The following is a 24,448-nucleotide window of genomic DNA, read 5'->3' as shown; positions in this document are numbered from 1 at the left end:
GCAGACTTTATTATCCTTCCTTTCTTCTTTGGTTGAAACTTTGTAATGCATTGCTGCATAATTCAATAGCTGGTGTATAATATGTCATCACTCTGCAGCAAACTTCTGGCTGTGCGCCATATTTCTTTCACTTTTATGCATATTTCTTTGAATAAAACTGAAGACAAAAAAAAAAAAAAAAAAAAAAAAATGCTTAGTACAGTTCTCCATTTAGGGGTCCTTATTCACCGGGGCCCATACCTTTACCAGGTCCAGGATATGTTGGTGCAGGTCTGTGCACTAATTCATGAAAATATGTGTAGAAAGTTAATTTCATGAAAGGTTTTATTAAAAGACAAACGTAACTATGCCATCTTCTCAAGTGCATATGCACCCACCCAAAATTACCTTTTAACATCACACCTCCCCAATTCTTTAGTCCTCAGTGGACAAAAGGTTGGGGACCCAATGACAAGAAATAAACCTCAATGGACAAAAAAGAAAACAGCAACACGTGTGAATTATCTTAAATTTTATATATAAATTAACGATTTATACATTGTTCATAAAGAAAAAATACAAAATCTTTTTCATTTTACATGACATTTACATGTGAAATTTTAAACAACATATTCAATAACTTACAAATGCTTCTTCATCTGCATAAAAAATAGATCTCTTTACAAAAGTTATGTAATATGTACATATTCACAAACACAGGTTCTTGAATGACATAACAATTGTGTGGCACATTTAAAAGCATTCTACGCTTAGATTCCCTGGATGCAAGACTCTCTGTATATTGTGAGTACCAGATGCATTCCTTCTCTCATACATAGGAAAAGTGAACTCCCAAAATATATTACATATTGACAACACAAGACATCGCCGAAGAGTGCCATCAAGTATCAAAACTGTATAAATGTACAAAATGGAATAGCAATGAAAGGAGTCAACGTAGTGGTATAAAGGACTGTAGCAGCAGTTGCTATACAGGTTCACTTCTTGCCAACATGCCCACTTATAAATCTATGAGCTGCTTTTTTACTTTAACCATCTGACTTCACTTTACTGAATATTTCCAAACTGTGCAGACTAATGACATGGGTGTGAAGCTTTACTAAACTAAGAGTTGGGTAATCCTTCAAAACTTATGCCTATACAGTATTCAAGGCACTGCAATGATGTAGAAATGGGATGGCGGTCTTAAATTTATCTCCTTTTTAAAAGATTGTTGGTTTTGAATGATGGTGGCTCATGTTTAAATGTGCAAATTCATTCGTGTTTACTGTACATTTGTTGGCAGAAGCTGATGGCTGTGTAAGCCACTAAAATGATGACTTGTGTCAGCAAAGAAATAGGCCAAGGCTGTATATTCATGAAGTGTCTTAGAGTAGGAGTATGAATTAAGAATTTGCTGTCTAAGGCACAGTTTCCCAAAATAAATAATGTTAGTTTGGGAAAACCAGAGATGAGATAGCGGTTGCACTTAATCTGTCTTTGAGTTACTCTTAAATAAGGCAAACATTTGTCATGAGAATAAAACAACACAACAAGCTTCTTCTCACCTTAAATACCCCACTGAAGCACCTTTACGATAATGGAAAGACTTCCATAATTAAGGAAACCTCTGGGAAACCTGGCCAGCTGTAGGGTAGCTGCACTCTAAAGATCCACAACCTTATAGTTAATACAAACAAACAAAAAACAACAACAAAAATACTTGTAATGGTGAAGCAAGTAACTCCTACTTTGAGATTCATGAGATATACAGACTCTAGGTTAGGGTTATCCACTCCAAATTTGGTTTGCTTGGAACACAGAAAGTTTCTCAGCAAAAACAAAACAAAACAAAAATAAATGATATGGCATAAGTTGACTAACATACAGAATAACTTGTCACCACCGGTCTATTAGGAGGTCAGCAATTTAAAATGGCTGTGGTTAGATGTTTCTGACAAATAATTACACCCAGCTTGGTAGTAAACCTAATGCAGACTATGTTACTGGTAAGGGAAATGTTTTCTTTTATTTTCTAAGCAGCTGCACTGTAACAATAAAAGCCCTAGCTCCCAGTGGCACTCAAAAAAATCATGCTGCACTCCTGTAGTTAAATCCCTGGCCATACATCTCATCAGTAAGAGTTATCATCTAATTAAGATGTATAATTGACCCAGAACTTTGAGCAGACAACAGCCCTGACATAATTCAATGACAGTTGCTTTTCTGCAGCTGTAGCTCCTCTTATACGCCAGTCACTTATGAAACAGAAAACAGATTACATTGATCAACTCACAGTTAAGAGTCTCCTAATCCAAATGTTGAAAAATATTATTTGTTAGGACTATGGGAAGGAAAAACAAACAAACATATGGGTAGGTGTGGGTCGTTTCTTGGAAAAAAACAAGTGCGTATTTGGTATTGTGAAATAACGGCTCTGTATTTATACAACCGAGTGGAAAATATAATTTTTATCTTTATGCCAGAAGCTCTTTTATTCAAGGTGTCAACACTCACAGAGTGCAAATAGACAAGATCTGAAAGGGTAGGAAACCTACTCTTCCTCTTTTTTATCAATGCTATCAGCTATTTTAATTGTAGCTGAAACTGTGCTTTATGCATTTGAGCAAAATCTTGTTTTTGCTGCGTGTCACCCAGAACTGAGAAAAGGCTTTTCTTTGTATATAGAGTTCAATCAAAAAAAAAGTTTAATCCTTTACCAATCTCTTTGCATTTCCAATAATTAGCAGACATCAAACCATGGTGCAGATGGTGTTGAGATTGGGGTCGAAGCGGACAACTTTCCCCTCAGCAGCTTTTGTGTTTGTGTTGTACATGGGGTTCTCAAATGTAGCTTGGCCGTTGTTGTTCTCATGGACGGAACATCCTGTGTACTGAGCTTTATCTGTTTTTCTGAGAAACAAAGAAAAAAAAGGATGTTGCATGTTATAAGGATAGGCTTCCAATTACCAGCTACTATTTTCCTTCACATGTCTCTGTCATCTTGGTGTGGACAGCTGCTAAAGGTAAATGAGCTTGTGAGGTAATTACTGGGAAAAAGAGCAGTGAAGGTAGCCCTGTGCCATTTCAGAGGTAGTGAACATATTGCAAGCAAGATTTGCATGTCACAGACTTTGCATGTGTGAATTGTTCAGAGGAGTAATTGCAACAAACCAAAACAAAATGTGTCCATGTGCACACAGCACACACTCACGCTTCACAGTAAAATGGCTTATGAACCTTAAGCAAAATACATACAGCATTTTAATCTCTCTCATTAAAATGCACTGATGTATGCTTCTGTGTTATTCCATTCGCATGGTAATACTTTGACTAACATTGCATCATGCTTTGAAGTCTCTTACAAGTTCATGACTGTTTCAGTGAGAAGCCCAGCTGCAGAACCTCTAGCTGTGTAATCTGGCCTCAGTGCATCACCTATTATTTTATACCTTTTTGCTTAAGGTATAGTTCTACACAAATTCACATTTCTAAACACAGGAATTATTTCAAATTTCCATTAAGTATTTCAAAACTTAAATTTTATGTTATTTTAATCATTTCGCCCATTTTAAAAGTATGGAAGGAAGGAAGGAAGGAAGGAAGGAAGGAAGGAAGGAAGGAAGGAAGGAAGGAAGGAAGGAAGGAAGGAAGGAAGGAAGGGATAACTCACAGAGAGTTGAATTGACAGATAAACCAATGGTAGATCAACAGTTTGATGGATGATTCATTTTGTTAATGTACAGATTAACCTAATGATCCCCAACTGGTCCATGTGTCATTTGGTACCAAGCTGCACAAAAAGAATTAATATCTCCATTATTTCCAATGGATTTATTTTCCATGTCTAATCCTGGTCGCCCTTGATTTTAATTTGTAAAAAAAGACCTATTACATTTCCCTCCTTAAAAATAGTATGCGTACTAAACTATGTGTTAAAGGTTAATAATATATTTCCTGAGAAAATAAATACCTTATAATCCTTTCTGTTTTTATCACTTATCACATCTTATCACACCAAAAAAAGAACAAACATGGTCTAATTATATTTTGCTGACTACTCTGAGCATGTACGATGATGACGTCAGATGAGCTTTTTAACAGAGAAAATGTAAAAAGAATCTTATCATTCCTTATGTGATTGATGGATAGAAAAAAGTACTTTTATTACTGTGATTACATTATTTATGGCAATAACTGGTTGCACATGCGCAAATGAGCTGATGGTACGGATTGTGCTTCCGGTACGGATCATGTAGTGACAGTCACTCTTGATGCGTGTCGGCCATGACACCGTAGGTCATGTGATTCCTACTACTGTAACTCCCACCGCAGCAAAACAAGCTCAGGGCCCCCGCTGAACACTGCTAATGTGAGTAGTTCGTAGGCAGTTTTAATGCACTTTGTTTTGTGGTGGCTTATTTTTAACGCATGTTTAGTATTACCATAGCAACCAGAGAGTACTACAGCTACAGACTGGTCTGTGAAAATTCTGTCTGACATTAGATCGGTCCGTGGCTCAAAAAAGGTTGGAGGCTACTGGATTATGGGTGAAATTATGGATGGATGATTTTTATTGTGGAATAAAGAGTGGATTAAGGAGCAAATGTGGGGATGGATGGATAGATGGAGGATATGATGGATAAACAAATGGACTGTTTGAAAGATTGATAAATAGGTTGATAAACAGAGAGGGGCGGCTCAATGGACAGAAGCAGGAACCAAGGGATTACTCATATAGCTGGATGACGAGCTAGATGAGCAGATATCTAGACATTTGGGCCCATTGATGGACGGATTAATGAGTGTTGAATGTATCGAAACATCTATATATTGAAAAAAATGAGAACGATACAATATGTCATCCTTATTAACAGAATACCTGGGAATTAACTCATTTTAATTCCAAACTTCTCTAATATCTTTCAGGCTTTTTATAACCCATATTAACCTCTTTTAAAACCAGAGCTGTAGAAATCAGTAAAAAAAAAAAAACAAAAAGACAATCTTAAAATGGAGCAAATGTGGGTTCTAAGTTTTTCACAAGGCATTACCTACCTCTGCTTGTAAAGATAAAAGCCAAGTCCTGCGAAGATGAGAGCAAAGAAAGGCACAAGGATAGCGACAGCAACAGAACTGCTGTTGGTAGAGCCGCTGGTTTCAGGGTCCGTCAGCGTAATGTTCTCTCTCAGTGTTAAACCTACGGAGAGACAAACATTTCATGTCCAGTCATCGATGTGTAATATTCTTTGAATGCAAGCGCAAACGATGCAATTGAAGCAATGAAAGAAGGATACATATCTGGATGTGATGATGACAACGATGATGATGAAGATGAGGATCATAACGCAGGCAAGACTCGGCAGCCACTTGATAAAGAAAGCCAGCCATTTTGATCACACTGATAATCATCACTGTGACTGTGATAATCGAGTTGAGAACAATCATGTGGTAATGACAGCAGAGATGATGAGCACAAAGGAATGAAGCACAATGATGCTGAAGGGGATAATCTCCTGTCTGTTGCATGAATGTGGCAAAATGAGACATGGTTGACATTTTCTGGGAACAAAAAAGCTCTGAATTCTCCCACTATGCTTCCTTATTAAACCCCACAGTTTCTAGAGACCAACTTTATAGGTGAATCTGCTGGAAAGAAATGTATCCGATGTTTTTTCATTAATAGTTTTTTTATTTAGTTTTCAAGTATCAGGACATGCAATAAACAATTGAGTATTAAAGGTTAACGGCACATTTCAGTCAATTTTTAGTCTGTGATGCATTCAATATATCAATTTGGAACATTTGCACAGTCCCTGACATGAAGTACCTGTGCATACTGCAATCAGAAAGTAATCAACTAAAATATTTCTGAACAGTCACAAAGGATAAAGTCTGTTAACTCATTACTTTCCACCAGTTTGTTTAATTTAAGAGATTTCCAATGAGCAGATGCTCCAGTGAAATGTGAAGAAAAAATCCTAACGCTGGTGCAAAACAAAGTCTCATGCCCCAACGCCGTGTCAACACTTGGGGCCAAGAGCATACAACTTGCCAACAAAACCATCTGGCTTGCATCTGACAGCTCGCTAGCAGAATAATTTGCCTTTGCCACTCTAATGAATCCTTTGTTCGACATCTAACTTTACAGCTCTGCTCATTCAGATTGCCTCTAGATTAAAATGTTCTTAAGAGCATAGGTGAATTCTAGGTTAGCAGTAGTTCAAGGGGAATGCATGTTCTGAGAATAGGAGTCAAGCTCAGGTACATGGAAAGGACAAGTAGACAGCATATGCTAAGTTTGTTAAAAGACTGCTTCAGCCCAGGGGAGCTGAGTTACTAGAGCAGTTTCTGAGCCAAGGATCACAGATACCCTGGGGTTTATTGATGCATCATGCTCCATTCCACATTCATGAGTTATTTACTGTTTTTCTTTTTTTGGAAAACTCAGACTTTCAGTTTGTTTGGATTAATGAATCTGGAATGAAAGTTGAATAAACCAGACCCAACCGCCCAATTTGTAACATTCTGTATACTTTCTCAGTTTTAGGACTAATGCAATAAAAGCACCAAAATATATTTTTCTGTTTTGACAAAACAGGATAAAGGTTTCTGAAAAATTCCAGGCACGTTTTATAAACTCTTGATTTAGGCTTGACAAAACTAGGTATTTTAAAAGTGAAAAAAGATGATCAAATGCAGTTCAGATAAAAAATAATGTGAAACGCCTCTTTAATTTGGCCTCAACAGTACACCATGAAGCAGATGCCAACATGAGAAACATTAAAAGATAAATGCTAACGGGTTGTTATTCTCATACTCTTATAAATAATTGTGTCTGTCATTATTTGTCAGTATTTGATCTACTAATGTTGCCACATAAATAAATAAAATCAATGTATTAAAGGGGCATTTGATTCTCTGTGTTTTATTGGTTTATTGGTTTTCATGTTTTTTTTTGGCAAAATCTGTTTGCCAAAAAAAACAAACTTAACTCCTGAACTACTACGCTTCTTCCTTCAAAATGAGAGCTTAAAACTTAATAGCAGGTAGTCTATTTAAAAACAGAAACCGTTAACCCCATTTAAACCACCCTTTTAAAACTGTGCCAAGAACTGTCCGAGCACATTAACCAAGATAACTGCTGGATGAAAATGGAAACCAACTGAACTGGACCGTGCCAGACACAACCGAATCGCGCTAAATATCGTATTAGTTTAACAGTAGAGCTCAGCATGGTTCATCTGTAGCTCGATTCTCAGAAAAGCATGAGCAGCATGAGCAGACCGTGTCAACTCCTTTAACACTCAGCTGACACATTTTGCTGATTTTCTGGCGTGTCCGGCTTTGTAATTCACAGACTTTACCTGTTCACAACACAAACTTCTTCTCAGCTCATTAACAATTCATGGCAGCAAAAGTGGTGCAACCTGGGATGATGCATAGACCGAAGCTCTGATTGAAATTTGGGATGAGGACGCTATGCAGGTCCATAAGTTCCTGAATGTTATGGTCACTGCCATTTTTGTTTGTTTAACTCCCACCTTGAAAGCTGTAGTATCATGGACTGCGGATAGGAGGCAAGGAACCGTGCTAGCGTGATGTATAAATAGTCGTGAGAACTAGAGACTGACACGGGAGTGGATTTTCACTTCTGTCCCGTCCCACTACCACAGAAAAAAATTGTGTCCCGTCCCGATCGCGGGCCAGAGTAGAAATCTAAATCCTGTCCCGTCCCACTCGTGGTGAAATTACTCCCACTCCCATCCTGCTCCCATTCAGAATGACTCCCACTCCTGCACCACTCCCATTCTTGTTGTTTTTGAGCACGGGTAAAAAACTCAGAGCGGAAGCACTGTTGGTTTTTGGGTCGTGTAGTTTTTTTTGACTTGCATTACAGTGTAGGCTTCAAGGAAAAACACTACAAAATGGCGGCCCCAGTACTGATTTTTTTTTCTTTCTATTTTATTTTATTTTTTGGCATCAATCCTAGTTTTTTTTAGTTACTATTGGTTTGCTCCCGCTCCCGTCTGCTCCTGTTAATGTTTAATCCTGTACCGTCCCAATCACTGGTGTAATCCTCAGAGGCTTGGTTGCAATGGATTGGACTAGCTGGACCAAGTATTCCCAGCATAAATATTAAAACAGGTCAGTAACGGAATGACAAAGAGGCAATCTCAGTTCTTTGCCACACTACACAGATTTGGTTTAATCCTTGTTTTCACAATCCAGAGAGTATATATCATAGTCAAAACTTTGAGGTTTTAAGGGAAGTAATACAGACTGCGATCACTCATTTTCTAGTAAAGGGCTTGGTTACGAAGTAGATTCAATGTGGGTTAGCAGTGTTATATAACCAACCAAAGAGTTGCACTAATGTCTTAGGATACTCCTACTGCTCCGCATCAAGAGTATAGCAGTAGAAATTGTTCATAGTATAACACCATGAGATTAACTCACATACTCAACTGTTTATGCTGTCTGCAGAGTGAAGCCTCAACATTCCCATCATGGAATATTAAACAAATCAGACTTTTGGATTAAAATACAATTCCTTCCCCTTCCTTGAATAGTAATAATGGAAGATGAGTGTGCGTGACAGATGCAATAGGAGTTTAGGCATCAGGAAATGCCTTTGCTTACCAAGTCGCTGAAGTCCAAACTGTCCAAAGTCTTTACCCTGTATGGAGCCCTGAAACACGTAGCTGCCACCCTCAGGCTCAGCCGAAACCTACCAGGAAAACAATGCAACATTGAGAGGCAGCGCTTTAGCTCGATCTGCATAGGAATACTGTGTTTTAGCGAAGCAACTGAAAAAGGAGCGAGGTGTGTTGTCCATCTTATTGAACTCTGCAGACATACTGTATTAGACAGTCCACACCCTGTCACACTAAAATGATAAAACAACACCTATGTTTGTTTGGTTTTGAATTCATTTTAACAATAGATATCCCAAAATTGGCCACAAATAGCTGTGTGCCATGTGTAGGGGTGTGTGAAAAGGTTTTATTATCTGGACCTTAGAGTTTATTATGACAAAAAAGTTTGATTGTTCTGACTAAAATGTTCATATGGAGGTTGCAGGCCTGTCCGATATTAGGTTGATGGTACAACCTATTTAGCAACTGAGATATTTAAAAACAGAAAATAATTTTATGAACAGCAAGTGATGCTTTTAGTCTACGGCCAATTTACAGAAGTAAATTGGCCGTAGACTAATACAAAGTAAATTCAAACACACTGGAAAGCCAGAGATTCCTTAACTGCATTCTTACTTTCTTGCTGAACTTTAAAAAATATGAAAAAAGTTTTAATAATGACCTGGCTGTAATTAGGTTCAGAAAAGGCTTGTTTTTGCTTATAGATAATTCTCTGCCTGAAACATGAACTTGAAAATAACAATTTCAACAAATTAAAACTAAGTAAGTATGCAGCTCTCAGGTATCATTTAAAAATCCTTAATTGGTGCACTCACAAATCCATCCATTGCCCATGACTCATCCGTAATCTTGCCCAAAGAGCTGTAGGTCAATGTTCTCATCTGATACAGCAAGAGTGTTAACCGTGCCTCCTGCCGCTTGTAGACACCTACAGGGTAGAGAGAAAAAAAGGGAAAACATGAAGCAATATAGCAATTAAAAAAGTAAATAAACCCTTAGGTGAAAAACAAAATAACACGACGGAGAATTTGAGCCTTAGAAAAGAGGAAAACAACTAGGAAAAGAGGAGGCATGAAACTCTTGAGTGGGCAGACAGTCAGTTCCGCCTAATTCATCTGCCTTTAAAGCCAATAGTTAATTTCCACTCTCATGCATGAGATCATTTGGTGATTGACTGATTGACACCAGGCACCCTCAAAATAAATGAAAGTGACATACAGAGGTGCTGGGGGAGGAGAGGGGAGGTGCAGGGTAGGAAGTAGGAGACAGATAATTTATAGATGACTCACCAGAGAGCAGAAACTCTGTGCTACTGTCTGTTAAAGTAACATTGACTTTCCCAGTTGTAGCGTTGAAGCTGGTGACTGTCAGACTCATTGGCTGTTTCTGCCCCTTGTAATCATAGGAACCCTTCCAGACAAAATCAGGGGCAAACACATCATCTGGAACTGAGGGAAAAAAAATGGATATTAATAATAAAAAACATAAAAATATTTTTTTTAAAAACAGAGTCAGATGCATATGACATCAAATCAGTGTTTAGGAATCCCTAATATTTGTTTCGACACAACCAAACAGATATTAGCTATGCAAAGATAGATTAATAGCACATGATTGATAATATTTGCATTTCATTTTATATTTTTGCATTTTTTTATAGTTAGTTATTAATCAACTCTGACAGATATAACTCCTGGAAAAGACACTGTTAAATGGGCAAAACAATATTGATGTTTTCTGACTTGTAGCCAGCGGGATACAGTATACCTCAACCTTTATGTGCAAATAATCACATATTATTGTTAAAAATGAGGAACTAATTAGAAACACAAAGGTGACCACTTGTAGTTATGGTCAGAAAATAAACAGTCACAATTAGAATGATTTCTTTGTAATTAACAAGGGGGTATAGCTTGAGAGGTAAAAAGCACCTTTACACTAAATGTTGTATAAGAGCATTAAGACACTGCTGCTTAGAGTGAATCAATTTGATATTGATAATGAAGTCCTGATAGTAAAGCCTCAGTTATATAATGAAAAATGATAACTAAAAGATACATTCTGTGATTAGACTGTGCTGTTAAAAGCAACTTAATGATTGGATTTAATTAAATATTGAAATGCAAATACAAAATTAGAGACAATGGTTAAAAAAGGAGTTCCAAAACTAGAAGTAAGGATTCCAACCATCAGTTTAATTTTTATGCTCCACAAACATCCTTAATCACCACTATACTAACAGGATGGCTAATTATTATCATCATATCTATTTCGATATTGACAATAAAGAATAATATAATGACGTATACATTGGTTATTTCTGTTTCTATTTATATAATACCAGATATATTATTGTGTTATCTTAAGGTGTTTTACAGGACAACCATTTCTAAAACAGTCCCAATCAGATCCTAGAGAATGCAATCTGATTTAATACTACAATTCAACACAGTGAGAGACAGTACATCAAATATACCAGATAATAAAATTTTGTCGATCTAAGGTAGTCCATTGACGGTGAAGGAACACTTATATTAAATAAACGGTTCTCAAATTACATATATGATTTCAGGAAAACAAATACAAATGACCACATTAAAATGTTATTAGTCGGAGTGATTTAAGCTTCACGTATGATGTCTTTTATTGCTTGTAGGTCCCAGAGGCAAACTCTTTCTTTCTTTCTTTTCATTACAGATATTGTTATTACAAGTAACATTGAGTATAGTACTATTTGGAGGTAAGCTAATTACCCTTTTGCAAGGATATTTCCTAATTAAAAATATCTTGCTTCTTTCATGACCTTTGCATATTCCCTCCTGATAACAAGCCTTGTACTAATTGACATAATTATCCAATTGAAATATTTTTTTTCCCTCCTTGATGACTTTAAAACTCAAAGAAAAATCAGTATAAGGGTGTAAAGTTAGAAAGTGCAAAAAAGTTCACTAATCTTCACACTATTTCATTTGTCTAAACCCGTATAATACATGAACAAACCGCAAAGTTGAGGATAAGAGTGAAGAAAAGCTTTTTTCTGATTTTGACAAAGCCAAAAACAGAGCACTAAACCAGGGGAGGAGGGTAAACAGAACTTCACATCTTAAACATAGTTGAGCACAAACAGTATGCTGTTTACCCTGGTTTAACCGGAACAAAAGCAGTTCCGGTTCTTAAATGCTTACCTTTCATCTTAGGGCTGGGTGTCCCTGGTACAGTTTTGACAATTTTCTCTTGGGATTTAGATCCAACTGCAATGGAACATAAATATGCATGATGTGAAGATGCACTGCAAGGTTTAAAGCTGTGATAACATTGCTAAATGTAACATGGTGTTTGTCTTAAGCTTTCCTCTGTTTTCTTACAGTTTTAACTTAAACATATCTGAAAAGAACAGATCTAGACAGGCTTATAAAAACTGGCTGATAACACATCTAGTATAATAACACATTCCCTGACTCTCAGTCTCTTACCTTCTACATTTATTCAAAACCCTCCCTTGAACATTTTTAGTTTTACTTCACCACCCTTTCCATCATCTGCCCCTGCAGACCTCTGCCAACAGCGTACCTCTGCACACAGGCACCTTGCCCGTCCAGCTGCCGTCAGAGCGGCAGACTCGGTGCTCTGAACCCCCGGAGAGGAAATAACCTGGCTGACAGGTGTACACCAGGGTATAACCATAGGAGGGCAGGTCTAGACCCATAACGTCTGCGTTGGCTGGGCTTCTTGGCTGCTTGCAGGAGTGAGCTGGAGATTAAGCAGAGGGCAAATGTGTTATTATACACATCTAAAGGGAGACACAAATATAAACGGCGCCAAATACACACACCATCCTGCACACAGCAAGACTTACACACTCACACATACAAGTGTAAAGATAGACAAAATATAATTAAGTCCAAACTAGAAAGGGGGAGAGGGTGAGGTTAAAAAAGATATTAGGATGATAGAGGAGACTGTCAACATCAATGCCCTGTTTTGCAGTTCACAAAACAATAATAGCAAAGTTAAATTGCAGAATTAAATTCAACCAGTTAATGTTTGCATAATTTACATATACATAAACAAAACTCTCTCTCACGTTGTAGATGCTTTTTGGTAGGAAAAAAAGGAAAATATTAGTTCTAAGGATAAATTTTTTTATTAAACTGCCAAACACTAAAATAATACCATTATGTAACATAAAGTAAGAGTTTAAAATGGAGATTATTCAAAACATTTTAAGTAGTTGATATCTTGCTTAAGGTAGATATCTCATTATGTATAAATCCGAATTAGCATTTCCTGAGAATGTAGCTATCTGCTGGTCCAAGTAGACCCCAGACTGAAGTAGACTTTATCATCTAAAATAAACCCTTAAAGGGTGATCATTTTAGCATCGAGTAGTTAGGAGCATTAAATCCAATTATCTCTTGTACAAGGAATGAAGATAAGAAGAAGAACAGACATAATGATCTTCCTGTGCAAAAAAACAGACTGAGAATGGAACAATTGAAGTATTTAGAATCGGAGATTCTGTCTTATAAAAGGGGTGTACTCAGTACTTTTTGGGGAAGATTATATCCTGCAGTGTTTGCAGCGTATCCTTTAAAGTCTGTTGTGGAGAGAGTGAGTTCTTCTATCATCTGTTGTGTTTGCTGTGTTCTGAGGTATCTGAAGGGTCTGAAGGTCAGCCCTTTTCCTGGAATCCCTCTCTTACATATGGAGATTATTAAACAAAGAAGACTTCTACATAGAATGAAAAACATTATAGACGAACCATATCATCTTCGTCACACTGTCAAACAACAACAGATTGTCTTTTGTGAGAGGCTTCTCAAGATTTGCAGAAGGTACTAAATAATCATTCCTACTGTGTCTGCTATCATTATCCATAACAACTCATTGACAAAAAGCCTATAGTATAAATTACAGCATTTTATTTCCTTTAGGTATTAATAGATTTTTTTCTCAAATTGAGTAAATACTTTAAGAAACAAAGGTCTTTGTTTCCATTAAGTAACCATAATACAACTTTGCACAAACACATGCTTAGAATGCATAAATAATATACAATTTCAAATGAAAAATAACACAAAGTATTAAATACTAAATACTCTTTTTAACTCTTCAAAGACACATAAGAAATATTTACAAAATATATAAACAACCTTGGAAGAAAAACAGGACAAGGGAAATGTATCATGTTGCATTTAAATAAAGTGCGGCTTGTGACGGTGCAGTCTATGAAAAGGGGCTGATGGTCTATTTGATTGTCAGCAGTGGTGGTTTTATGCATAAGTGGTCTTGTGTGTGTGATTGTATGATTCAAGCAGAGGATCATTGGTGGCACATGATCTCCAGACTATATTTAGTGTGTAAATTGTCTGTGCAGATAACAACCTGGTGCAAACATGACCATGCTGTTAAGGTTTATAAATTAGTCTTTGCAGATAAACAATGTTTTAAGATTGCAGAAGTTAATTTTGGCCTTTGCCTCTATATAACTGCCAATTATCTTAACCATTTTAGGAACTCGCTCATTTAGATTTATACAAAAGTAAGACATGAATATCTACTACATGTAAGACAGTGAAATATTACATCATTTTACAGAAACTCCCTTCAAAATCCACAAACATATTATGCTATGGTGTTGTTAAAAAGCCCAATAAAAAAATTAGAACATCAGATGAGTTATATGGACTACCCATTAACAGAGGTCAAGAACATAGAGATTCATGGGGTGGTAATAAGAACAGATTATAACACAATCCCCCCTCAATGGAAATATACAAATGGCCCTAAAGTCCATGATGAAAAAGACAATCTAAGAGGCTGTCCATAAAAGGCAAGGACCCAGTGTATCTAAAAAACCTCTTGTTGGATGATGGGTCCTGTCCATGTGAAGCAACAAAAACATAGTTTTGCTCCCAGAATGAAATAGTTTAAAGGCAACCCCTGTGGCTGCTTGTGTGGACAGCCCAAACCCCAGAAGTAGGTAGAAACAGGCAGGTTTTCGCATGTAAGCCAATGTACAGAATTGAGATTTTATACCAAAGTCATTGGTGCGTACAAATGCCTATTCTCTCACAGTTTCTCTCTGCTCTTCTTTCTTATTCCACCTTTACATATGTGGCAGCTTCACTGTGCCACTCACTGGCTTGGCATAAGATTTACAATGCCTATTATAGCTTCTCTGGCCTTGTGAACTTTCATCTTGCCCTCAAACATTTCTGTCTTAGGCTTCATCTGGATGTAATTTATTCACGACAATATAAACACATGTATTTACTAGGGGGTGCAACAGGACAAATAAACCATAGCTCGGCAAGTACTTTGGTTTTAAGGTCATGGTGTAGTACGTTTTTGGCTTTCTTCCATCAAGAGAAAAACATAAAAATTCAGAATTTGCCACTATAAAGCTACCTTGTGATGTTGTTTGATTTCTGTTTTGTGTGTTGATTCATTTACAGTAGGGGATGGTATATATGCAATGGATGAAATTAATGGTTTTTAAGGATGTGCCAATGATTGGAGTTGTTTTGATAATTAGCCAATGGAGACAAGACGTAAATAAATGCAACATAACGATGTAGACACCTTGAATTTAACCTTAAAGTTAAATTCAAGGTGTAAATTCAAGGTGTCTTCTCCATGTACAAGAAGTACATAAATGCAACGAAAAGATGTAGACACCATGAATGTAACGTTAAAGTGCAGCCATTAGAAAATCCACTCTTGTCAGAAGGACTTATCAGGACAATAGCAGTGTTGTCACAACTCATATGCGGTGCAGCTTAATGGAGTGGCTGAATGTTTTAGGCCAGAGGTCTTCCACGTGGGGGTCATGACCCCTTGGTGCTCTGGGTACTGCAGTGGTTTTCAACCTTTTTCGAGAGACTGTAAATTCATGCAAAAAACATACCCATGATCTAAGCCAGATGGATTTACACTTAAGCTGAGATTTTTCTCCAGTATATGATGAACCTAGTGGGAGAATCCGTGGAAACCATGGGGGCCATCCAGGAGGCTTACCTTAGAGGCCTAATGAAAAGCATAACACAATGACAATCTGAGGGAAGGCCATTCCCAACCTTTCTTTTATAGCTAAAACATGAGGCACAACCTTCCAGGCCCTGTTAGAAGGTCTTGAAGGGTTAAAATCTCTCGGCTGGTTTCTAATGGTATCTAATTTATGGTGTAATAGTGTTGAATACTCAAATGAAGAGACAAGGATGGGAGACACATACTGTAATGATGACTACTTTTAATAACCAAAACAAGAAACACACGGAGCAGATATATGCCAAAGAAACATGTATAATAAAAAAATGTTTAAAAGTAAACTCAAAGTTAGAGGAACCCTGACTTTCCACTACCATAATGTTGGATTAATTCTTATTTAGGCTAGTCACCATAATAACATGCTCTGAACATCAAACCTGCTCTGGGGCAGGCTGGGTTTAGGATTGCTCTGAATCCTAGAAAACGCTCCACCCAGCTGCCAATCAGATGTTCTGGAGACAATGGCCTGTCATTTCATTAAAGAAAAAATCACACAAGAACTAGAAAAGCAAAAAGAAGTTAGAAAAAATATGCTTTTGACAAGTAATGTATTGATTTATTGTCCTTGTCCTCCTTTTTGACCTACGTACCAACATTTTACCAGTCTTTATTTGTTTTCTCCTGTATGTCCTTATAAACCACTGGTATTCACTTCTTTCTTGTATAATTGATATATGAGGCAACATTAAAAAACAAAAATCAGAGCGCAAATTGTGAGAAGATCCTTTGGATCACTACGACAATATGAGTGATACAGGGTTTCACTGGTCAGACTGACATATATATATATCTTATCCTGTAACTGTATGTTGGCCGTGTGACCCCCAGAATTGCGGCCCTCACTGTATCACAGACTGTATAGCCATGTGATATTACGCAACCAGCAGCTTCATGTACACCGTCAGGGATGCTGAGCTGCTCTAAAAAAATACAGTCTGTCGAGCTGTCCATCAAGTATCCAGTGCCTTGATGCAGCTGATGAGTAAATTCATCATCTCCCCTGGCCACTTGCCTAAACACTAGACTATAAAAGAAGGATTTTATCCCATTGCAGGTGAGTCAATACCTGGATTCCTGTGAAATTTCATAATCGTCACATTATTAAAATCATATTTCATGTCTTTATGATTCTGCCACCTTGTTTGACTTTTTCTGGGGCTGTTTTTTTTTTTCTTTGTATTTCTGTAAAATTAGTTTTTGTTCCTCAAAAGAGAAATATGGCACTTTCACTTCTGCGCTCATGGTTGTAATTAGTTTGATACCTTGAACCCACCCCTTTATATAAGTGTGCATTCACAGATTCATGATTAGACAAACCAGGATTGAGTTAGCAAGTTGATAACCACCTTTGTGTGATCCTAATCCTTACCCACTTATGTAGATTGGTTAAGCTGTATAGACTGGCAGTAATCCAGCAAGGCTGAGTTAACCTCATGGTACGACCTCAAGAAGTTCATAAATATTGTGGACTAGAATATCTCTTTTGGAGTCAATGTATTTCTAATTAAACAAGTACATTTTCCTGTCAGAAAATTTCTGAAGATGAAATTTAGACTAAGGCACAGTTTGAAACTATAGAGCAGTCCCTGTTCCAGCACCCCTGAATCAAATGATTGCATTACCTCCTCAGATGCCAAGTGCTACAGAAGAGTTTTAATTGGCTGTTTATTTAACTAAGGGGTGGAGAGGCACTGAAACACCTAAAACAATTCAATTAAGTTTATTTATAAAGCGCCGATTCACAACACATGTCATCTCAAGGCACCTTACCGTTCACAAGATCATACAGTCAGCATGCAGAACTTTGGGTGCAGAGGAGCAGGAATGAAAACCTCTGTTTCAGATTAAAGGTGGCATATTTATGCCACCAAATCAATGCAGTCCCCCCCCCCTAACCCATGTTTCTCTTTTTTCTTTAAACTGTCAATGAACAGACAAAGACAACTTTCTCAATGTTTAATTACATTCTGTTTTTTTATTTTATTTTACTATAATCTTTCTTATTTGCATCTTATTTTTATGGGTTTTTTGTAGCACCTTGAAATACTTATGTGAAGTAAATTAAAAAATATTTAGTATGATAATTTTTCACATGCAACTACATGACTTAAAACCGCATCTTTCTTTTTTAGCTACTCTCAAACTGACAGTACAACATGCAAGCAGCTGCTTTTAACAATACAGAACCACACCCCTTAACATTTGCGCAAGAAATTATTCTACTTCACCTTTATAATACCCATTTATTGCGCACACATTTTTTTTTCTTTTGCCCAATTTAAAGGTCCTTATTTCAAATCTTCAAGGCTGAACCCTATATATAATTACTTGTGTGTGTCAGATAAACATAAATTGCCACATCAATCTCAAATGAAATAATTTTTGTTAATCTTTTTATTTAAGAAACATCTGAAAAGAGTATTTATTCCTACGTAGCCCTCTTTACTCATGTACCAAGCTTTGAACATCTCTGTTTGTCAACCAGTTCTCCATACATAGATAAACTCTTTTTGAATCGAAATCAAAGTGGAATATAGATTTAAATATATCCTTATAGATAATATAGATTGATTACATTTTGGATTGTTTTTAAGCCTTTATTTTTGTTGATTGTGAGAATTTCCTACTGACAACAAATCCAAACAGCCAAGGTTCGAATATTGATTTAAACTAGTTAGAAAATGCACAGATATGTGAGCTTATTGAAAGCCTGCAGCTTTATTCTGACTAGGAAGCCACATTTGAATACATTCTTCTGCATTGCATTTGACTATATGGTATGTACTGTAGGCAAAAGTCTAAAAGATTTAGGATGTGATCATACAGTAATTTGGAAAATACTGTATCATCACCATTGCATTAAAGCACCTTAGTGAGACTGGTAAAAAATGATTAAAGTATGACTGTTCTAGAATCATGTAAAGTCCTTACAATGGGACTGATGAGTATTCATTTTACCTACACAATAACCCTAAAAGGTCAGTGACTTTTTGGGGTCTTTCTAGACTAAACTAACCCTTCATTTCATTCCCACAAATCATATATGATCATGGATCAAGATGGCAGCTTCAATTTCTGCCCCAGATAACTGCCTTGACAGCGTCCTCTGGAGGAATGGGATAAACAGTCCAGATGCAGGTGCCTAAAGGTCACCATAAGATTCACTAAAAGGACTTGAAGCTGCCACTGCAGAACAACCAGGGATTCGAGCCGTTCCCTAACTCAATTACTATTTTAAGGTTTCTATTTTAAGTTGTTTTTATTTTTCTTGAAAACATGTCACAGGTTTAAAATGATGGGTTAAAGAATGCAGTTATCATGTAAAGCTAAACATGACAAGATCCTTTAATTCTATTGGAGGAGAACAGTTTTGGTCAAAGAGGAATCTAGACTAGATGAATAAGCTGGTTTTCCAAAACACAGACCTTTTATAGACCATATTAAATACGCTCATTTTCTCCCAAGTGGATTTTGTTTAGTTTAATGTTTTTCCAACAACAACTGTCTCTACAAAATGAAACCATATGCAAATCACCCAAACACGAAGAACACTGCAGGGTTGAACATTCAGGCTCTGTGCCATCAACAATAATGTGAAAATAGTGAAATAATTTTGATGCTTGCTAGTGAAAGAGCGAGCTGCCAGCTGTCAAATGGAAGACAGCTGCACACTAGCAAATCAGACCTTCATGGCATTTTAACGACATCACTGGAAATGGGATGCAGAGGGAATGCCTGGATGAAACGTAATTTCTAGACTTTATGGAAGAGGATGGTGAGTGGAAAAGTTGTTCTTGTTAGATATTACTTCTGCTGAGTTTTAGCAAGCAACCTGATAAATGTCTGGTAGTTTGTGGAGACATCCTATTTATACTCTGGTGGGGCTATGTAGTAAAATTGGCCTGTAAGTTTTCTTATTGTTTTTCTTAAACTGCTTTCAGAAATATACGTCTATTTTAAAGAGATTATTTTTTGTCAAGCTTTTTTTTTCATGTCATCATGTGTAATAGACTGTACACGACTTTAAGACATAATGCCATTAGATGCTATAAATAAATATGTCATGGCATAAAAGTTAGCTATAATAAAAAAATAATCTACAAAATCTTTGATAGTAAAGACTAATATGTAATGGAAGTAAATCTGTGATGCAAAAAAACAATCAGGAATTAGGACTGCTACAGTTCCTCGACTTTGAGAATAATGTAAACCTAGATCATATAGAACTTTCTTAGTGCAGAAACTTAGTACCTACAGTATTTCCTGTAAAAGCTTTAGAGATAATGAAAATGCAACTTAAAATGACATAAAAGCAGATATAAGCTGAAATAGTTTTTTTCAGGTAACAGTAAAACCTTACAAGCTAACCTTGCTGGGGTCAGTTATTCATAAGCTTACAGTATATAAATAGAGAAAAGTAATGTGTGAATGGGGCTGTCTGCAACACAGAAAATGATTAAAAAAAAGGCACAGGACTTTGGTCAAATCATCTTCTCTGTTCCAAATACGCACATTTTGGTTCTTAAAATTGTGTCTTTAAGGATTGAGGTTTGGCTGGCTCTTCAGTGTTAAGGCATAGGTCTCTAGATGGGTGGTTTAGACTGGGTTTACACAGTGCGGCTGCTATGCAGCTGTGGTACGGACATGCTGGAAAAAGTCCCTCACCCTAAATGCTGCAACCAGACTGACCCTGCTGTGGCTCCCACTGCAGCTCAGCCTGCAGAAACAGTGCTTAAAAGAAAAGATGTTAATGTTCTTTTCCAGGAGTTGTAGTGCAAAACTCGCTATCCACACATATAAGGGTAGTGTTGGACTAGTGGTTAGAGCAGTGCGCTTGTGCAATAAGAAGGTTATAAAGTACCCAGTTTGATCCCCACAGCCTCCACTCTGGCACCCTTAAACCCTGATTGCTGCCCAGGCGCTGCACAATGGCAGCCCACTGCTCCCCAAGGGTATGGGTTAAATGCAGGTAAATTTCTCCAATGTGAAATCAATAAAGTTCAATTATTAAATATCCCTTTTTATCCTCCAATAGCCCTGCTGTTTGTTTTGTTTTTTTTCCATTTTGTTTTCCTTTGAAAGCTAGCCTAAGGTGGTGGGTTGATTTAATTTAGAAACTCACTGTGACTTTTTTCTGCCTGGGCCCTGACTTTTCTTTTTTGCCATGCAAAACACTGTAGCTCCATAGGGAGACCACCCAAGTATCTGAAAAAAAGTTTCCTTTTTTTTTTTTTTTGGAAAATTTTTGTTGAGCGACATGGCCTTACTTCACCCATACAGTGGATGATTTGAGTCTACACATTGATTTTAATGTTTTGAGTTCCTCGCAGGGAACCCCCATCACAACTGCATCATAGCCGTACCACCACATTCAGTGTGAGCCCGGTATCAGTTTCTAATGACTATGTTTTTTACATTTGAGGTCTACATATAGTTTTGAGATCTATTTCAGATTATTCTTTATTTTTGGTTCATAATGTAAAAAGGGGTTATATTTGACTGCAAACCCCTTTAATAAAAAAAAAAAAAATCTGATAAAGAAATAAAGAGTATGTTGGATTTACAGAGGTCATCCCTTTTCTGTAATAATATTTTTATATCTAAAACATAAAAAAAAACAAAATCAAAGAAAACTGGTTAGGGGGGGGAAAGCTTCTCATAGCACTAATTAATCTCTTAAGCAGTGGCAGCAGAATTTAGAGAAGATCAAAAACATTTTTCTTTGATAATTCTAGCCATAACAATGACAAGACAAGGGCAGAGGAAAAATCAATACATTGTGCAGCCACTACATGTGATGGAGCAATGTTAGAGAGCAGCTCCTGAGGTGCTTCATTTAAAATGACAGATAGACCCAGTAACAATTGCACCTGCCAAACACAGAGACAAAAACATAAAATCTAGAACCCGGAGACACTAAGTCTTATTGATCCATTCATATATATATCAAGACAGAAACTGATCTTTTATTAGGGTTGCCTCTTAAAGGTGTCTATCAAATCCTGCAATGTCAATTACTGCAGCTCCATGTTCCATTGTAAAAATAAAAGCAAATGAATAATGTTGTTATTTTATAACACTTTAATCTAATGCTTTCATTTTATTTCAGTTTTCAAATCATGTTAAATGTGTAATGTCTGGCGCAGTGGTTAGCGTGCAGGACCCATGTACGGTGGCCTTAGTCCTTGACGCAGGCAACCCGGGTTCAAATCTGGCTTGTTGTTTTTTTTCTGCATGTCTCTCCCCCTTTCCTGTCAGCCTAATGTTGAAAAAAACGAGCCACTGGTGCCGTAAAAACTCAAAAAAAGAGAGAAAAGTTTAATGTCTACATTTTAAATTTAATAAAACAGTTTTAAGATTAACAAGAGCTTTAATCAGGAAAAAAAGACCAATATGAGTTTGACTTTTGTTCTCCATTCTGAGGTGCAAGCATTTAGATACTTCTACTGGAATATATTACATCCTAAATCAACATAAGTGGAGTTTTGATTTTTATTTCCATAATAATGAGAGCTCTGTGACCTTGCACAACCTTTGCCCTGGGGAATATAAAGAGAAATAGTGCTCAACAACTTCAAAGTGAGGGAAAAAGGTTTCCATTTCAAAGCTGCACATTTTAAATCTAAGTTCAGTCATTTATGATCCATTTTACTCGTGTTATAGTACAAGAAAGAAAAAAAAAAAAAAAGAAAAGAAATCCAGACCCCAGGCACAGTATCGTGAAGGCTCAAACCACTTCAACTAGTAATAGATTTTTAGGAAAAGTGAAAGCAGACTGGAAAGTCTTTGTCTCTGCACAAAGATGACGTGCATAATACGGTTGGTCAAATTTCTAAACTTATATATGCTAGTTTTCTTGTCCAATTTCAAGACCAATTTAGGAATTTGCCACATCTTTAACTTGGAGTTTATTAGAGATACATTTTCTCTGACAGCTGCTTTATTTGAAGATCACATCACAGCTAAGAAATAAGTGCCATTAAAAAGTCAGGTGCTGTACAGCCTTCTGAATCATTCAACGAGGAGCAAGAGGAGAGGGTCAAAATCAGACGAATAATCAATGAACTGTCAGGCAAAAGCCTGACAAGGTATTTTCTGGCACTTATGTTTAGTCACAAAATAATAAAGGAGAAGTAGATTATAAAATATGCTTATATCTATTGCTGTGTGTGGAAGCAACACTAAAATTATCCTTTAGTGCCCCACAAATGGGGAAAATTCGCTCCCTGCAATTATCCCATTATATACCCCATTATACATATACCTTTATGTCAAATAACATAAGAGGTCGAAAGCGACGTTTAAGCTGTATAAGGGGAAAATAAAACTACTCTAACTGTTTTGCAGAACTAAACAGTTAGAGTACAGTTCTCTTCACACAGCTATGAAGGAAGATGTGACAACATTTTATGTTTAAGTTTCCACAGGCATCTCTAAAATATTTCCACAGCTTTTTGTGAAATCCTCACTTTCTTTTGAGCCACTGAAGAGTTCAACAGTTTCAATCAAAACACTTATAAAGACAACTAAATGAGAGGAAATGAAAACAAATGGAAATGAAAACAAAGCAGGATCACACGTGTCCAGACAAACCATGATGTCAATTTGGGACATTTGTGACCAACATCCATCCATTTATGCTTTTTCTTTCCAAACCTAAGCTTTACAACCTCCTCTCAAAACACTCCCAGAGACTCCTCACAGGGACATGCGATGCCCCCTGCTGTGATTAGTTTAAAGACATTGTAACCCTCGCACTCATGCTCTTTGCCTGTTGACCTAAAGAGAGGGAAGAGCAAAATGGAGGGATAATCGTCTGAGTGTGCAGGAAGGTGTCAGAGACAACATGGCCAAAGAACCTCACCCTTCAGGCTGCTCAGTGTCCTGCTGGCTAATCCCAGAGCCATATTGCTTTATAACAGACCATCTGCAACATCTCTCTCTGACTTAACAGGGGTAACTTGGAGGTACAAGACTGAGGAACCAGGAGACCAACAAAGGACAGACCTAGCTTCCCAGTTGGCCATCTGAAAACAGGCACATCCAACAAAGGCTGGTTCTCTCTTGAACTATTAAGATGCCTCAGATTTCCAAAATAGAGATCAAAAGAGGTTGCATGTTTGGCAAGGTAAAGGAAAGGGAGTGTCCGGCAAAAAAAAATGGATTTTTGATCATTTTATGCATTATACTGTTGAGTAGAACAAGCAACAGAAGATAATGGTGACCTCATGGTAGCTCACCTCCCAATGAGCAAAAAAATAGCTTGAGAAGACAACATGATTTAAGTCCAAACATCATCTACATTTGGTTGAAAAGGGAAAGGTGAAAAGTCGTGATTTTCAGATCATTGAAAACTGGGTTTCCGACATCTTTTCATCGTCTTTTATTGGACTAAAGTGGGACAAAATCAAACCACCAAACACAGCCCAATTTTAAATAACTATTTCTGTACTAAATCAAAACTATGACGGGCCGAACAGATTTAGCCTAAAAACCAACGTCTAAATGACGTGTGGTGTTTCGGGGCTAATGGAGACATGTTTTAAAGTGTTTTCAAAAACAAAGTTAAAACAATTTTTCATCAAAAAGGGTTCAAGCACCAGTATAACAGGAACATTTTCTGACATGCTCACTGCATTTAATTGTAAATGTAACAGAAGAGTTCTTTGAATAAGAGTCCTCCCGTGTCTGCTATCTTAACAAGCTATGTATTATGTACTTATTGGGTTTGCATTGCGAATTGGTTTACCATTCTAAAT

At 36.9% G+C, this 24,448-nt stretch overlaps 1 protein-coding gene across 1 annotated transcript in view; it reads right to left on the bottom strand.

Annotated features, from left to right (window-relative positions):
- Positions 1-555: 555 nt before the first annotated feature.
- LOC107094109 (CUB and sushi domain-containing protein 3-like) overlaps positions 556-24,448 on the bottom strand; it is a gene marked incomplete at its 5' end in the record, with an annotated part of 111,641 nt that continues 87,748 nt past the window's right edge. The window contains 7 exons of the mRNA XM_015389529.1: positions 556-2,892; positions 5,038-5,179; positions 8,623-8,710; positions 9,455-9,567; positions 9,929-10,087; positions 11,825-11,890; positions 12,210-12,389. Coding sequence (XP_015245015.1) covers positions 2,733-2,892; positions 5,038-5,179; positions 8,623-8,710; positions 9,455-9,567; positions 9,929-10,087; positions 11,825-11,890; positions 12,210-12,389 — 908 coding nt within the window. The remainder of the gene's footprint in view (positions 2,893-5,037; positions 5,180-8,622; positions 8,711-9,454; positions 9,568-9,928; positions 10,088-11,824; positions 11,891-12,209; positions 12,390-24,448) is intronic.

Source organism: Cyprinodon variegatus, unplaced genomic scaffold, assembly GCF_000732505.1.
Source record: "Cyprinodon variegatus isolate N-32 unplaced genomic scaffold, C_variegatus-1.0 Scaffold464, whole genome shotgun sequence".
NCBI classification, from domain to species: Eukaryota; Metazoa; Chordata; class Actinopteri; order Cyprinodontiformes; family Cyprinodontidae; genus Cyprinodon; species Cyprinodon variegatus.
The sequence above is the reverse complement of the archived record's forward strand: the minus strand, read 5'-3'. Positions and strand labels throughout refer to the sequence as shown.